The following is a 17,802-nucleotide window of genomic DNA, read 5'->3' as shown; positions in this document are numbered from 1 at the left end:
TATATTTTGCCTGATGCTTGATTTCATGTAGTTAGCAATAGCAGTTAGACTTATATACCGCTTCATAGGGCTTTCAGCCCTCTCTAAGCGGTTTACAGAGTCAGCATATATCGCCCCCACAGTCTGGGTCCTCATTTCACCCACCTCGGAAGGATGGAAGGCTGAGTCAACCTTGAGCCGGTGAGATTAGAACCGCTGAACTGCAGATAGCAGTCAGCTGAAGTGGCCTGCAGTACTGCACTCTACCCACTGCGCCACCTCGGCTCTCTAGAGGTGGCTGATGTTGTAAGTGTGGGCAGGCTGCTAAGAGGCCAAATTTTGATCCTGTGTATGCAGGGGCACTGGGCATAACTACTATTTGTTCAGTGCTGCTTTTAGTTTGAGCAGTTGTTGAAGGAATAGTTGCAACTTGAGGACTAATCTTCATTACAGTTAAGGTATAGCATAAACCACAGACTAGGAGACATAACGCTTTTCCTTTGATGTTTACAAGAGGTAGTTCTATTAAAATCTTTTCTTCCATTCTCTTTCAGTGTAAAATGGTGTTATTTACTTGTTTAAGCAATAGGAGCTAAATAATTATCTCTGACAAATTTTGCATTATAGAATCAAGCCAATTAAGTGGAGTGGATAATTCATATTTTATAGCATTTCAGTCCTTGCTTCTTTATTGCTTCTTATTGGGAGGAAAGAATGCAAAAGCAATTAGATATATAATACATAGCAGTGGGTTCCCATAGGAATGCTTTAGTTTGAATATACTCTATATTTTATTTTAATACTAAATAGTATCTTACTGATATACATAATGCTCACAAAAGGTAAAGCAATTGCTAACAAAGTAAATTTCACCTAGTTTTCACTTTAATTGTCACACATCAGAAATTTCTAGATGATAATTGAAAAATTGCCATGACTTTAATTCACTTTAAAAAAAGTAAGACAGCTAGCTTAATTGTTTGCATAAAAGAAAACTGAATTAAGAATGTGATGGTTAGGGTTAAACTCCCCTCGATCTCTGCTAGAGGAGGGAAAAGATTTTAAAGCAGTTAAAAACAGTTGTTGTTAGCAATAGCAGTTAGACTTATATACCGCTTCATAGGGCTTTCAGCCCTCTCTAAGCGGTTTACAGGGTCGGCATATTGCCCCCACAATCTGGGTCCTCATTTTACCCACCTCAGAAGGATGGAAGGCTGAGTCAACCCTGAGCCGGTGAGATTTGAACCGCCGAGCTACAGAACTAGCAGTCAGCTGAAGTGGCTGCAGTACTGCACCCTAACCACTGTGCCACCTCGGCTCTTCTGTTGTTTCTCTCTCTCTCTCCCTCCCACCCTCTCCCTCCCTCTCTCTCTCCCTCTCTCCCTCTCCCTCCCTCTTTCCCTCCCTCTCTCCCTCCCACTCTCTCTCTCCCCCCAACCAATCAACCAACCAAGTATGGATAACCAATTTATGGATAATGAGACTTTAAAAAATGTATTTCACACATGTGCAAACCCCATCCACTATTTTGTGCATATAAAAACATCTTCCAAACGTTCTCCATTAGATAGAATAACATAAAAGAACCACTCCTGCACGAAAGCTTTATCTTCTAACCTACTTTTAGCAACTACCAATATGCAAAAATTGATGAAATGAAGAATTACAGTGGGCACATGTATTCAGTCTTACAGGCCTATAATCTTTTAGGCTTTCGGTAACATAAAATCATAAGGCAGTCACTTATTAACTTTCTTTCTTTAGGGAACCGAGCCGAGATGGCGCAGTGGTTAGGGTGCAGTACTGCAGGCCACTTCAGCTGACTGTTATCTGCAGTTCAGCGGTTCTAATCTCACTGGCACAAGGTTGACTCAGCCTTCCATCCTTCCGAGGTGGGTGAAATGAGGACCCAGACTGTGGGGGCGATATGCTGACTCTGTAAACCGCTTAGAGAGGGCTGAAAGCCCTATGAAGCGGTATATAAGTCTAACTGCTATTGCTATTGCTAACCCTTTGCATATCGACTTGCTGAAGATGTTGCTGGAAAGAATAGTAAAAAAAAAAAATGAGGTTGCAGTGAGAGCCAGATTCAAAGGGAATGAAGTTATTCCGCATGTGAAAAACACATCACGCCTATGAATGGCTCCTTAAATAAGCTGCACATTTTCATGTACTCATGTGACAGTAGCTATGCAGCCCCAGGAAAATGCATGTTTGATTGAGGGATGTGTAGGACCAGTGATGTGCGTATCCATCTGTATTCCAAATTGCCTTCTCCACTTTGAATCAGAAACTCTGCACAGTCCTAGTAGAAAAAAGGAAATCCAGCAAGAAATATCAAGCAAAAATTAGATACCCAAATAGAAATCAGATACCCAAAATTAGAATCCCAAATAGCTGTCTAGGAAACAAAGCTTCCTTAATAATCTCCATGGACAGGGCAGCTTCAAGGTGTAATCCAGTGTTTCTCAACCTTGGCAACTTGAAGATGTCCGGACCTCAACTCCCAGAATTCCCCAGCCAGCATTCGCTGGCTGGGGAAATCTGGGAGTTGATGTCTAGACATCTTCAAGTTGCCAAGGTTGAGAAACACTGTTCTAATCAATCTTCAGTGCCTTGAATTTAAGAGGTTATATTAAGAATTTAAGATAAGATGTTTATCCTATCTGTTGGAATATTTCAACCAAGGAAGGGAAAAGGTATTTAAACTGAGAAATCCCAGGCAAAAAGGATGATATGATTGCTCAGAATTTGTCACAGTCCATAACGAGTTCAAAGGAAATGTACAAAACATTAATAGTTTTAAGGCACGTACCTTCTTTATTTAATACTCTTCCCAGCTTTATGTGAATTTGAAATGAGACATAATCTGTTATGCAACCCTGAATGATGAACTTACATTTATATGAGAGCCGAGGTGGCGCAGTGGTTAGGGTGCAGTACTGCAGGCCACTTCAGCTGACTGCTATCTGCAGTTCGGCGGTTCTAATCTCACCGGCTCAAGGTTCAGCCTTCCATCCTTCCGAGGTGGGTGAAATGAGGACCCGGATTGTTGTTGGGGGCGATATGCTGACTCTGTAAACCGCTTAGAGAGGGCTGAAAGCCCTATGAAGCAGTATATAAGTCGAACTGCTATTGCTATTGCTATTGCTATATTTATTTTTATTTATAGAAGCTCAGCAGAGCATCACAAGGCAGCTTTAACAATTCATAACATATTAGAAAAACACAACTCCAATTTAGTAAATAATGCCATTGAACTGTAAGTCTAAACCAAAATGCAAAAAGTGAGATCAAATTACCTACCCGTATAATTTCATGAACACTTGGTTGTGTGAATCAGCTCTGATATATCAATTCAGGGGGCAGTTGTGTGTGTGTGGGGGGGCAGTGTTGTGCAGACAGACCTCACCCAATATCCGTGAATTCAATTATATTGTAAACATTAAATGTTTCACAGGGGAAGTAAGAAGGGAAGCAGTGAACTTAATACAATGTGACATTTTCCGATAGCCGCTGTTGCCATTTGGGTAACTTCAGCTGAGCAAAGGCAATTTGCTCATGTGTAAATTACAGTGTGTTGCCTTTAAATAAATCAAGATTGCGTGGCATTTGGAATCAGCTTGCCCTTTCCAGGAGTCTCGCACTGGCTCCTACCTATGTGACCATTCTTTTGGATCTAAAATTTACAGGATTATTCTCTTTCCATTATTGTCCCTTTAGCAATAATATCAAGTAGAAAAGGGGTCTTTTTCTCCCATATTTTTTCTTCCTGTATATCTCCCTCATATTTCATACAACTAACCAACACAGCACAAAACTCGATAAAATGTTAAAGTCTAGCCCAGGAACATATTTTGTACTGTCAAGTTTCACAATTTTTTACAGCAGACTTGGACAAATTACATTTTGCCACGTTAAACATATTATGATGGATTATTTGGGAGCTGGGGGGGCACTGTTCTGACCCCCCCTTCTTCGCTCGTTCAGAGACAACAGTCAGAGAGACTTAAAAGGAAATAACTTTATCAGTCCTCGGCTCAGACTGGCTGTGAGCGCAAAATGAACATAAATAAAGTCTCTGGCAAGAAGATAACAGAATTCAAAAACAAAAATCTCTTATGGCCAATCCTGGTGTACAGAAAGAAAGCAAATCACTTATCCAAGTGCGTCTCACAAACAAACCATGACCGATGAACAATGAACCATGAACGAATGGCGAACGTTGACTTCTGCAACCAGGGCATGGCACCATCCGTCTTTTTATCTCCAGAAGACGACACTAACGAGTCCCAGCTGCATTGTTAATCTTGCATCCTGACTCAACTCACAGGAAACTTCTGCTGAGTCACAACAGGGCACTATCCAGAAAAATATTTTTTTGACTCCTGCAGGCCCCATCAGCTTGCCAATCACCAGCTACCTCTTTCTACAAACCATCTAAGTTGAGTTCCTACTGGCCACTGTTCTTTTCCAGCTTTCTCTTTCAAGCTATATCTCAGATCCCCTTTTTCGACTTTGTTGTTCTCATCCACCAGAGAGTTCCATTGTTCCTCTCCATTTGTCTTGTTCCCTCTCTTTTCTCTTTCCAGCCCAATATTTCCCCATATCAGAAACATGCATTCCTCATATTTAATACCTGCAATTCAGTGGTGGGATTCAAATAATTTACCAACCAATTCTCTGCCCTAATGACCAGCTGGGTAGACAGGGCTCGGTGATCATGTGGGCCTGGCCAAGTCAATGTCATTCAGGTCGATGGTCACCTTAGTTGTTACAATGGTAATAAGGGTTAACCGGAGAGGCAGTTTCTGTAAGCAGGGCAATGAAGATTAGGCTAGAAACAACACCAGAATGTTTCTTTCTTGCCTTCCTTACAGGATTAGCCCTGTAAAGTGGGGAAAAAAACAAAAGGAGATTTCTTCCAACAACCGGTTCTCCGAACTGCTTAGAAAGTTACGAACCGGTTCTCCCGAAGAGGTGCAAACTGGCTGAATCCCACCACTGCTTCACCTAACAAAACACAATTCTATCTCTCTTTTCTTTACTCTAGCTCACTTTTTTAAGCCATGGAAAATTCAGTATCCTCCCTCCCTCCCTCCCTCCCTCACTTCCTTCTTTCCTTTCTATTATTTTATTGTGTTTTAAAACTATTATCTGTCCATATCAGAACTAAACACAAGTCACTGGTAGACCATATGTGGGCCTGCAAAAACAAGATATGCTGTAAGATCCTTGATACATAATAGTACAGTGTTTCTCAACCTGGGCAACTTGAAGATGTCCGGACTTCAACTCTTCAATTCTGGGACTTGAAGTCCGGACATCTTCAAGTTGCCAAGGTTGAGAAACACTGTTCTAATCAGTCTTCAACGCCTTGAATTTAAGAGGTTATATTAAGAATTTAAGATAAGATGTTTATCCTATCTGCATTCGCTGGCTGGGGAATTCTGGGAGTTGAAGTCCGGACATCTTCAAGTTGCCAAGGTTGAGAAACACTGTAATAGTATATGGCTGATGTGTAGTGTTCAGCTTGGTAGGTCACCAGTATGGATGAATGAATCCATCAAGTTCAAGCTTCAGTTCTCATTTTTAACCTTACGTTTATCCTGTCTCATTCCTGAATCCATTTGCACATTTTATTAAACCCACCGTGAACATTGTGGATGTTTTTTCACCCCTCAGTCTGCATATTTCAATTCATTTTCTCTTATGCCCACAAATGTGCATTTTCTGCCCATTCTTTTCCTAATATATGTGTTGCCTTTTTACCATTTTTAAATACAATATATGGCTCCCTTATGAAACTAAGTATGGATGTAGAATATGGAAAGATAATTTTAGTGATTCGCTGAAATCAATGGGACCCTGCTGATTTCAGTGCATTTACTTTGTGCATGGCTTCGTTTAGTTACAGGCCAGTAACTCTGAACAGAGAAAGAGAAATAGCCTCACAAGGCTGTCAGGCAAACGGCATGCTTCTTAATTCTTCCTTCTTATACAGTCTCTCTTCCCTGTAATTAGTCAAAGGAAATGGCAAAGTGAATCTAACGTTTTATCGCTCGGTTGTTTGTTTTCATTATTCCCCCTAACAGTATGCTGCCAAGGTAAGAGCCATTAAGATGTTCCATGTGCTACTAAGGTGCTATTACTGGTGGATGATGGCAGCATAATTACCCAGTAAGTCATCAGAAATATGAGTTTGGCAGGAATTGAAGAATCCATCCAGAATTTCGGATTAATTTGAATGACCTCAGTGTTCATTGTTGTTGAATTTCTGGAAAACACTAGAACGTCAGATTGTTGCAAATAGACTCTTTCAGCCCAAACAGTTTGAAATAAGCAGCGTGCCACTTCTTTGTTGTGAATCCTGAGAGTGAGTCGATCATGCCTTTTGTTTTTTAAGACAGAAACCTCTTTCTTAATGGCCTGTAATGCTCTGTTGTTCTCTAAAAGAAAATGGAGAGGGAAAGAGTAGAAATCCCGCAGCTGGTTATCCTCCTTTGAAGATGGAGGCATAAGTGTGCTCATTAATGAAGAATAGAAAAGTAATATATCTGTATGACTCAGTGGTGGGTTTCAAAAAATTTTCAAACCTACTCTGTGGGTGTGGCCTCCTTTGTGGGAGTGGCTTACCGGCCATGTGACCTGGTGGGAGTGGCTTGCCAGCCATGTGTTTTTTTTCTTTCTTTCTTTCTTTCTTTCTTTCTTTCTTTCTTTCTTTCTTTCTCTCTCTCTCTCTCTCTCTCTCTCTCTCTTTCCTTTTGTCTCTCTGTCCCTTTTTCCTTTTTTTCTTTCATCTCTCACTTTTTCTTTCTTTTTTTCTTTCTTTATTTCTTCCTTTCTTTCTTTCTCTTTCTTTCTCTCTCTCTCCTTCCATTTGTCTCTCTGTCCCTTTTCCTTTTTTCCTTTCATCTCTCTCTCACACTTTTTCTTTATTTTTTATTTTTTATTTATTTATTTCTTCCTTTCTTTCTCTTTCTCTCTCTGTGTGAGTCTGTCTTTCTGTCTGTCTGCGTGTGCGTGGTGGGTTTCAAACATTTTTGGAACCTCTTCTGTAGGTGTGGCCTGCTTTCCGGGTCCACTGATGGAACCTCTTCTAACCGGTTCGGTAGATTTGACGAACCGGTTCTACCGAACTGGTGCGAACTGGTAGGAACCCACCTCTGGTATGACCCATTTGCCAGGGGTCCTGAGTGGGGTTTGGCTCCATTTCCAACATCAACCGTATTGTATTTTCTCCATTAAAGGCTGCATATATTTGCCAAACTTTGGAAGGGAAGTATAATTGTGATCCTTATTCATATGAAAATGTACACCCTGGTATAATCCTAATTCAAAATTGCACATAAATCACCTCCTTCTCCTGCCGAAGTCATGGCCATATAGGATTATTAATATAATACTTTAAATCAGCTTATTGCTAGGCAGGTTTTTAACTCTTTGAATTATGGCCAGAGAAGTGTGGATTGTAAAATGACAGCACATTCCGTTAAAACGTATTGATTTTGCAGTCTGCTCCAGAGCATTAGCTGTATCTAAAACTCCTGAATTATCACTATCATAACGTGTCTGGAATGATTCAGTCTGCTGTATTTTCTGTTTAATTGTAACGTATAAGGCATGATTTTATTACCTTAAGGAAGTGGAAACTCTCGCCCACATCTTCCAATGGGGTTTCTTACAGTCCTCAACTAACTGCTCTTTGTTAAGAGCCGAGGTGGCGCAGTGGTTAAATGCAGCACTGCAGGCTACTTCAGCTGACTGCAGTTCTGCAGTTCGGCTGTTCAAATCTCACCAGCTCAGGGTTGACTCAGCCTTCCATCCTTCCGAGGTGGGTAAAATGAGGACCCGGATTGTTGTTGGGGGAGATATGCTGACTCTGTAAACCGCTTAGAGAGGGCTGAAAGCCCCATGAAGCGGTATATAAGTCTAACTGCTATTGCTATTGGGATTAGTAACTCTGAAATTAAACAATGTGGTTGCTAAATGATAATGTTTAAATTCCTGCTTGCTGTCATGCACACATTGAATGCAAGTGGTTTTGTAGCAGTGGTGGGTTTCAAAAATTTTTGGAACCTACTCTGTGGGTGTGGCCTCCCTTGTGGGAGTGGCTTGCTGGCCATGTGACCTGGTGGGAGTGGCTTGCTGGGCATGTGTTATCTTTCTTTCTTTCTTTCTTTCTTTCTTTCTTTCTTTCTCTCTCTCTCTCTCTCTCTCTATCTATCTATCTATCTCTATCTCTATCTCTTTCCTTCCTTTTGTCTCTCTGTCCCTTTTTTTCTTTCATCTCTCTCTCACTTTTTCTTTCTTTTTTTCTTTTTTTCTTTCTTCCTTTCTTTCTCTTTCTCTGTGTGTGTGTGTGTGTGTCAGTGGTGGGTTTCAAAAAATTTTGGAAGCTCTTCTGTAGGTGTGGCCTGCTTTCCGGGTCCACTGGTGGAACCTCTTCTAACCGGTTCAGTAGATTTGACGAACCGGTTCTACCGAATAGGTGCGAACTGGTAGGAACCCAGATTGTAGGCAATCTTTCCTTTGCTTGCATTGCAAGGACTATCTATGTATAATAACTTGAAATATGCATTGCTCTTGTCAATTATGTCCAAATTTGGGACTAATATGACACAGGAAAAAAAATGTGTTCATTTTTTTAAGGGAATGTTAACACAACTTTTTGGGTGGTCAAATATCAATACTAAGCAGCTACATAAAACTTACCCTTAGATATGTTGTTCTATTGTTTTATGATATTTTGAAAGATAATAGCTTTGCAACATGAAACAACCATGGACACACAGCCAGCACCAATCAGCACCAATTTACCACTCATGATACAACCACACAACCAATCATTCCACTTACTGAAACAAAGCCAGCACTCCACCCCTACCCCCCAAGATTTATACAAAGACGGCAGCTCCGATCACACTTTAAGCCCAAAACCCAGCCAGAAGATGGCAAGTGAGACCTCGCAAAAAAAAATATATATATATGTTAGGGGCTGAAATTCATAGCCAGACTTAAAAAAACTTCTCTGTCCTGAGACTTTTGTACTTTTTACTAAGCGCAGATAACCTCAGTCATGTTTACTTAGAAGTAAATCCTTCTATATCTAACAGAATTGTTTTGAAGGTTCAGCATGCATGGAATTTCAATTTTAGGAACTTGTGTCTAGCAATTCTTAGATGATCCAATGTTAAACACAAATAGTAGAGATTTTCTTGAACTGATGGCACACTTAGGAATTGACGTGCCAAATCGCAGTCAGTTTAAATGACAGCTTAACTAAATAAAGCTTTTGCTCAGAAGTGGAACATATATGCCTCCTAGCTCCTCTTTTTTTCAGTCTCTGAATTTTAGTATCATGCTGTTCTGCTCAACATTATGATTCCTTGATGTATTTCTGGGAAAAAGATAAGTGATATAACATCCATTTAAGTTTACACATCCATACAAACTGAATACCATATCCAATTCCTCATAAAACGTACCCTCCACTTATTCTTATGAATCCCCCATTTTTTTCTGATCCACCCACATCCTTTTAGTGTTTTTTTAAAAGAACATATAGTTCTGAATGCTAAAAAAATATCCTGCTATATTCAACTGCTTAATCTTTGTTATCCTCTGCATTCATTTTTTTTTCTGTACAATTTCAAAAGGAACAATAGAAAGGATAATATCATAGGCACAATACTAAGCTTTAGAGGCATTAAGTGCTATAGGAATATTCTGACATGTGAAAATATGGCCAAACTCTTCATTGGTTAAGTTTTGTGAATCTGTTGGGAGCCTCACACATGCAAGAATCAATGTTATATGTTTCCTCTTAAGGTCTCAGCAACCATGGGGATTTCATTTCAACTTAACTGACAAAGCCTTTTTTGTATAAACTGTTTTTTTATGTATAAATAAGATCAAATTCATAGGTCTAAATGATAGCTTGCAACCTGGAGAAACTAATTTTACAGGAGCTGTTGCCCTATTTATTAATAGGTAGGGGATGATACCATATCAGCCATCAGCACAAAAGCCCAGACTTTTAGTTTCGATGGAATAATTATCAAATAATCAAATAATTATCCAAAGGTTAGGCATTATCCTTCCTTTTTGGAATAGGAGAATATTGTAACAGTGGAGACAGTGGTGTATTAACCATTAAGCAGACTAAACACATGCTTAGAGCACCAGGCCCAAAGCGGGCACCACAAATTTGAGAAAGAAAAAAAATAATGAAGATTTGTAGAGTATGTACAAAGGAAGGGCACCAAGATTTATCAGTGTTTAGAGCACCAGTGAACCTTAATCTGCCACTGAGTGGAGATATTCTGAGTGGGATGACAGTGAAGATGCTTTTAGGTAAGAGGTGAAGGCTCTGGTGGACTGGTGTAATAACCTAGTTCTACGTGTTAATAAAACAAAGGAGATCATTGTAGCTTCTAGAAAGAGCCGGCATAGCCATATTCCACTCAGTATCAAGGATGCAGCTGTAGAGGTGGTCAACAGTCTTAAGTATCTGGGTGTGCAGATAACTAACAATCTGAACTGGTCTCTCCACACTGTTTAACTGTTTATTTCATTTGTATGCCGCCCTTTTCCCCCCGAGGGGGACTCAGTGAAGCGTGCAAACCAGCGTCTGCATTTCATTTGTCTTTCCCTTTCTATCCTAGCCACTTTTTAAAAGAGACATGATTGAAAGCATTTTAACAAACTGCATCACTGTTTGCTTTGGTAGGAGCAGTGCCTCAGATAGAAAGTCCATACAGAGAGTGGTGAGGACAGCCGAGATGATTATAGGAAGCTCACTTCCTGTTATTCAGGATACTGCTTATAAGCGCTATGTGCTTAGAGCTCAAAGCGTTGTTAGAGATCCCACACACCCAGTTTACGGTCTGTTTCTGATGCTGCCCTCTGGGAGGAAGTATTTCTAGCAGGACTACCAAATTCTGTAACAGCTTTGTTCCCTGTGCCTTCCATCTGCTAAACTGGCAAGATTCACTTTTCTCGCCATGTATATGAAGACATCCAAACTAGGCTGTGTTGTTTCTCTGTGTCATATAATTTCTGTGTGTGTGTGGGTATATGCATAATTTTGCATTTATTTATTTATTTATTTATTTATTTATTTAGTTAGTTAGTTAGTTAGTTAGTTAGTTAGTTATGTTTATGTAGTGTACATTGAAAGTGGTGACCCTTGGAGAGCTGTATGCAGCAAAATTTCACTTAAATTTTTGCCAATTCATGTACATTCAAAGTGACAATAAAGTTACTCTAAGTTGTAAGTCTATCTCTACTCATTGGAAATTAAAGAAGATTTGTGCTCTCAGGTTGTGTGATATCTGCATGTGGTAGTGTGGGTAATGTTTTATGTAAGAATTTGAGATTTGCTAGCTCTCACACATAGCAGAAGAGTTCTCTCTGTATTAATAATAAAGATTATATAGTCCATGTGGTGCACTGTGTTAACAATGATAATGTAGGATATATTTGTTCTCTGATAAATTCTTTGTAACTGGTCAAGGGATGATCCATATGGATGATCCATATATATGAAGACATCCAAACTAGGCTGTGTTGTTTCTCTGTGTCATATAATATGTGTGTGTATGTGGGTATATGCATAATTTTGCATTTAGTTAGTTAGTTAGTTAGTTAGTTAGTTAGTTAGTTAGTTATGTTTATGTAGTGTACATTGAAAGTGGTGACCCTTGGAGAGCTGTATGCAGCAAAATTTCACTTAAATTTTTGCCAATTCATGTACATTCAAAGTGACAATAAAGTTACTCTAAGTTGTAAGTCCATCTCTACTCATTGCAAATTAAAGAAGATTTGTTGTGCGATATCTGTATGTGGTAGTGTGGGTAATGTTTTATGTAAGAATTTGAGATTTGCTAGCTCTCACACATAGCAGAAGAGTTCTCTCTGTATTAATAATAAAGATTATATAGTCCATGTGGTGTACTGTGTTAACAATGATAATGTAGGATATATTTGTTCTCTGATAAATTCTTTGTAACTAGTCAAGGGATGATCCATATGGATGATCCATCTATATGAAGACATCCAAACTAGGCTGTGTTGTTTCTCTGTGTCATATAATATGTGTGTGTATGTGGGTATATGCATAATTTTGCATTTATTTATTTGGTTACTTAGTTAGTTAGTTATGTTTATGTAGTGTACATTGAAAGTGGTGACCCTTGGAGAGCTGTATGCAGCAAAATTTCACTTAATTTTTTGCCAATTCATGTACATTCAAAGTGACAATAAAGTTACTCTAAGTTGTAAGTCTATCTCTACTCATTGCAAATTAAAGAAGATTTGTTGTGTGATATCTGTATGTGGTAGTGTGGGTAATGTTTTATGTAAGAATTTGAGATTTGCTAGCTCTCATACATAGCAGAAGATTTCTCTCTGTATTAATAATAAAGATTATATAGTCCATGTGGTGTACTGTGTTAACAATGATAATGTAGGATATATTTGTTCTCTGATAAATTCTTTGTAACTGGTCAAGGGATGATCCAATTAATTGTCACTTCATCTTAGGTATCTTCCACTTAAAAGTCCCAGAGTCATCTCTTGTTGGTTCAGCTGTTGGAAGAATCAGAGCAGTGGATCCTGACTTTGGGAAAAATGCTGAAATTGGATATACCATTGTTCCAGGAGATGGGGGCAACTTGTTTGACATTAGCACAGATGAGAACACACAAGAAGGAATCATCAAACTGAAAAAGGTATTTAGCAAAGATACTGTCAATTTAATCTACTCAGATAAACTGATAAGATACCAGACTTACCTGGCATATATGCCTGGATCGGAAACGACCCTGATGTATGATTCACATGTTCATATTTAGGTAATTATGATTTTTTGTCCAAGTGTAAACTTTTTTTTAAAAAAAAATTGGCATGAGAATAAAAGTGATTTATGGTACTTTGTAATTTCATTCAAGATGGGAAACCTTTTCTTTGTAGTTTAAGTTTAAGTTTAAGTTTTATTTTATTTATATGCCGCCCTATTCCCAATCAAAACATTTTGAAGCTGCAAACTCAAGTTTATCAGGACAAGAAAATTAAATAGGGAAAGAAAACCATTATTATGGGCACTAGATTGTATATGTCTAGAACCTTCAGAAACAGATTTTTCTAATTGCAGTTTGTGGTAGCATAAGATCAGGTAGTATGCTTGTACTCTTCTGAAAATGTCAGGATAGTAAACGATACTTCAAATCATGGTTTAAAATCCTGGCTTCTCCTTTAAGCAGAGATTGACCCAATTCAAAGTGAAATGGAAGACCACAACTAAGGCTTGTTGTACAACCTCAATTTAGTCAGCACATGTTTTATTTTGGAATTTTTGCTCTGTTTCTTTGCTTCTTTCGTTTCACAAAGAGTTTTTTTATATATTTTTAAAGAGTTGCTGATTACTTTGAAGCCCTAGATGGCGTGACACCATCTAGCATCGTGTCACAAACCTTTTCTTTGTACAATCAAAACGTTTTGAAGCTGCAAACTCAAGTTTATCAGGGCAAGAAAATGAAATAGGGGGGGGACCATTATTATGGGCACTAGATTGTATATGTCTAGAACCTTCAGAAACAGATTTTTCTAATTGCAGTTTGTTGTAGCATAAACTCAGGCAGCTGAACCCATGCATAACCAAAATCTAAGGCTAATCTGAATGATTGCTACATAGTTGGTTTAATTGTACAACTACTTCAATAAACTTTCAGTTCTCTGTAAATCTATGAAAAGTAATTGCACCCTGGGGCTTCTTTGCAGCTAGTTTGTGTAAAAGTAAATGCGAGGGGTTTTAGATGAAGAAAGGTACTAATATTAAAAATAGCTTTCCTGTGTTGCCCCGCATAGCTACAACATCCATTTTTCCACTGGGGAAGAAAAGATTGAAAACATTACGTTACATTTTCTACTGAGAATATTTCATGAGATATGCTTCATCTACTCCTGCTTATGTTCGTACATTAGCCAACCATGTGTATGAGCGAGTCCTTAGTCTGCTTCTAGTTTTCCATAAAATCCGCTTTGAATTCCTCTTTTGATCTCAATGTTGTTGTTCATATCTTCCTCCAATCATTAGCTATTATCGATTTAGTATTTGTCATTAGCAAAATCTATCCGAACTGTTTCTGACTGAGCCAGATTCACAAAACCAAGTAGCAATTGAATTCAGATCATCAGTACTGTCACTACATTGAATCATAGTCTTGAAGAGAATTTTTATAAAATGATGGGATACTGTCATACAACACTGGATAAATGTAAAAAAAAATGTAAAAGGGAATTTCAAATATTTGTTGGAAATCTTTTTTAAAAAGGTACGTTTCTTTCCTTTCTGGTGGACATACAAGAAAGCTAGAAAATACCGAGAGCAGATATGTATTCTGATCCAGGAAATTTTAAAAGTGAATGTACAATTGAAACCAAAGACTTTTCCTTTGGATTTAATAGATAAAGAAATGTAAATGTCTTATATATATTTGATAACAGCAGCACAATTTTTACATGCACATAGATAGAAGGATCTTCAAATACCTACATTGGAAAAATGGATGGTGTAGCTAATGGAATTGGCAGAAATGGTGAAATAGACAGCTTTGTTTAAAGAAAACACCTTGAATAATTGTGTTTCTACTTGGAAATCACTTTCAGATTATTTTGCCAGAACAGCAATAATAGCACTTAAGTTTATATATGGCTTGATAGTGCTTTACAGCCATCTCTGAGCTGTTTACAAAGTCAGCATATTTCCCCCAACAATCTGGGTCCTCATTTTACTGATCTTGTAAGGGTGAGGCTGTGAGAATTGAACTGCTGGCAGTCAGCAGAATTAGCTTGCAATACTTCATTCTACCTGCTGCACCATCGTGCTCTGGCGATCCAAAAATAGTGAAATGTTGATTTGGGGATTTGATGATTAGAAGTATATGGCATTACAGAAATAATGTAGACTTATGTTAACCTTAGTGTAAGAGTTTAATTAGTTTTTTTTTAATTCATATCTGTAACATAGAAAGTTGAAAATCATTTTTCTTTTCCCTTTACTTTTTCTTTCCTACATATCCCACATACACACAGACACATACACACACACACACACACTGTATATGCGTGTGCATGTATGTATGCAAGCGTGTGTGTTTGTGTGTTTGTGTGTTTGTGTGTTTGTGTGTTTGTGTTCATGTATGTTTCTATAGTACTTGTATTTTATACTGCTGTTCTAAGTTTATATTATTTAGATTACTAATTTTAATTTCTTCTTCTTGTATATGTGTAAATTGAATAAGCTTTTTAGAATATTTGGTTTTCAGATTGTGTCTTAAACATTTTGTTTTGTGGAGGAGGGTCTGTATGTACTTTCCTTAACTACCTTGGCGTTGTGAATTTAGTTTTGGATATTTTCAATATTTGAATCCCAATTCTCTTGTGCTGGTTAATGACTGCAGTGAAGTTAAATAAGATATATTCCAGTACTTGTTATTAACGTATGCTTGAATTTGTGTCAAAACCTTTTTTGTATTGCCTAAAGGGAAAATGATAACAAATTTGTTGGCTGGAAGAATATATATTGGATTCGATTTCTAATTATTTCCAATTACTTTTGTAACACGGAATTTATGGGGAAAGGGCAGATTAGGTTTAGGTTTATTGGGATTTATATGCCGCCCTTTTCCCTGAGGGGACTCAGATTAGATATGTGTAGTTCATCTTGTATCTCAAAGCTGCAGTTGCTCACTCTCAGACTTTAACACAATACAACTCTGCTATTTCCCTAGAATGTCTAGTACTTTGCTGATAATCTTATGTCTTCTGCCGCCACATAGTGGTTTGTGTAAAAATAGCAGCCAAATAAAATTAAGTTTAATGCATTAATATTACAGCTGAAAGGTATTTGTAGGGTCTCTAGCAGATAAATTGTATTGTTTATTTAGGGGATTCTAATTTGGAGTAATTCAAAATACTTGATGTTCTGTCAGCTGCAGCTTGCAAGATAGGAATAGGAACGGAGAAACGTTTTGTTATTTCTATTTTTCTACCCTTCTATTGGGAAAAAAAATTAAATATCATATTTTTTGGAGTATAAGACACTCAGAAGTATAAGATGCACCTAGCTTTTGGGGAGGAAAGAAAGAAAAAAATCTAACTCTGCCTCTGCCAGCAATTTGCCAATTTGCAGCAAACAGCCTGTTTCAGTTTCAGTTTAGCCTGATTAGCACAAGGGGGGAAAAATTGCCTCGGCCTCCCAGCAATTTGCCTCCTTGCAGCAAACAGCAAACAGCCTGTTTCAGTTTCAGTTTAGCCTGATTAGCACAAGGGGAAAAAATGTCTCTGCCTCCCAGCAGTTTGCCTCCTTGCACAAACAGCCTGTTTCAGTTTCAATTTCTCCAAAAGAGACGCCTAGAGCGCCGCTGGAGGGCCAGTAAATCTGAGTCAGACCAAGCACTGATGAGAGCCTTTATTAGAGCCTAAATCGTGGCAATACAGGCAGCGAAATGTTCGCATTTTGCCGCCCTTATTGCATCCGCCGAATCGCGCCCAGCCGCCTTGTTTAGAATAACCCGCTCCCTCCTGAGTCAACCCTGAGCCGGTGAGATTTGATCAGCCGAACTGCAGAACTGCAGTCAGCTGAAGTAGCCTGCAGTGCTGCACTCTAACCACTGTGCCACCTCAGCTCCTTAACAACACATTTATTTGCCAAACTATTGGATGCAAAAGTAAAAATGTTCTATATTCAAAACTAAAACATCTATTAATATTCTAATGTCAGTAAAGTAGCTCTAATTATGGTGAGACAGAACTAAATATACAAACACAAATGCAGGCATTAAAAAAAAACATCAGGGGATAGGCATATGTATATATGTGCATGTATGTATATGTATGTACCATGTTTTCCCCAAAATAAGACAGGGTCTTATTTTCTTTTGACCCTCCAAATAAGAGGTTGGCCTTATTTTCAGGGAGGTCTTATTATTTTTCAGGTGCAGGAGGCAGCAAAACCACCAGCCTCACCCTCTCCGTCCCACCACCTGCTTGCCTGCGGCCACAATGACCCAAGTTCTCCTTGCATCCTGGCCTTTGCCTGCCCTGTTTGCTGGCCGCGGAACAGCTGACTGTTCTCCCCTGGGGGGGGAAGGCTCTTCCTGGTAGAATGAATGAAAATACACACACACACACTCACACACACAAACACACACACACCCTCCAAGGCAGCCACATCCCTTCACTAATTTGCTTTCCAGCTCCATTCTCCACTCCACGTGCGGGACAAGAAAAGTAGAAATATCTTCCAAGTTCTCTCTCACACACACACACGAAAAAAAGATCTTGCGAAGTTGGAAGTAGTCCCACAAACTACGTTTCTTGTCCTGTACGTGGCAGTGGAGAATGGAGCAGAAAAGCAGGTTAGTGGAGGGATGTGGCTGCCTTGAGGTGGGGGGGAGTTAGGGATCTCTCTCTCACACACCCACACACCATCCTTTTCTTGGGAGCTCTGCACAGATGCAGAGAAGGCTTCGGATAGAGCATTTTGGGGATGTGCGTCTCCGCTGAGATCCCAAGGAAAGAACGATTGCCGGGGGGGGGAAGGGGGAGGGGATTTTGCCTCTTATCCTGTTCTGAGTCTGTGCTGAGCCTCAGAACCAGGTAAGAGGAAGGAAAACCTCCCCTCTCCATTTTTAAGCCATTTGCAGAAATGCCCCATTCCGAGCCTTCAATCCTGCAATCCTGGAATACGCTGAAGGCTTGAAACGGGGCGTTTTTGCAAATGGCTCGAAAATGTGGAGGGGGATATTCCTGCCTCTT

At 39.0% G+C, this 17,802-nt stretch overlaps 1 protein-coding gene across 1 annotated transcript in view; it reads left to right on the top strand.

Annotated features, from left to right (window-relative positions):
* Nucleotides 1–17,802, top strand: part of CDH12 (cadherin 12) — a 409,272-nt gene that overhangs the window by 359,214 nt on the left and 32,256 nt on the right. Inside the window, exon 7 of the mRNA XM_087721991.1 lies at nucleotides 12,526–12,713. Within this exon, the coding sequence (XP_087578117.1) occupies nucleotides 12,526–12,713 (188 nt within the window). The remainder of the gene's footprint in view (nucleotides 1–12,525; nucleotides 12,714–17,802) is intronic.

This window comes from Thamnophis sirtalis, unplaced genomic scaffold, assembly GCF_051295495.1.
Source record: "Thamnophis sirtalis isolate CommonGarterSnake01/CBP01778 unplaced genomic scaffold, rThaSir2_p1.2 scaffold_8, whole genome shotgun sequence".
NCBI classification, from domain to species: Eukaryota; Metazoa; Chordata; class Lepidosauria; order Squamata; family Natricidae; genus Thamnophis; species Thamnophis sirtalis.
This window is presented reverse-complemented; position numbering and strand designations above follow the sequence as displayed.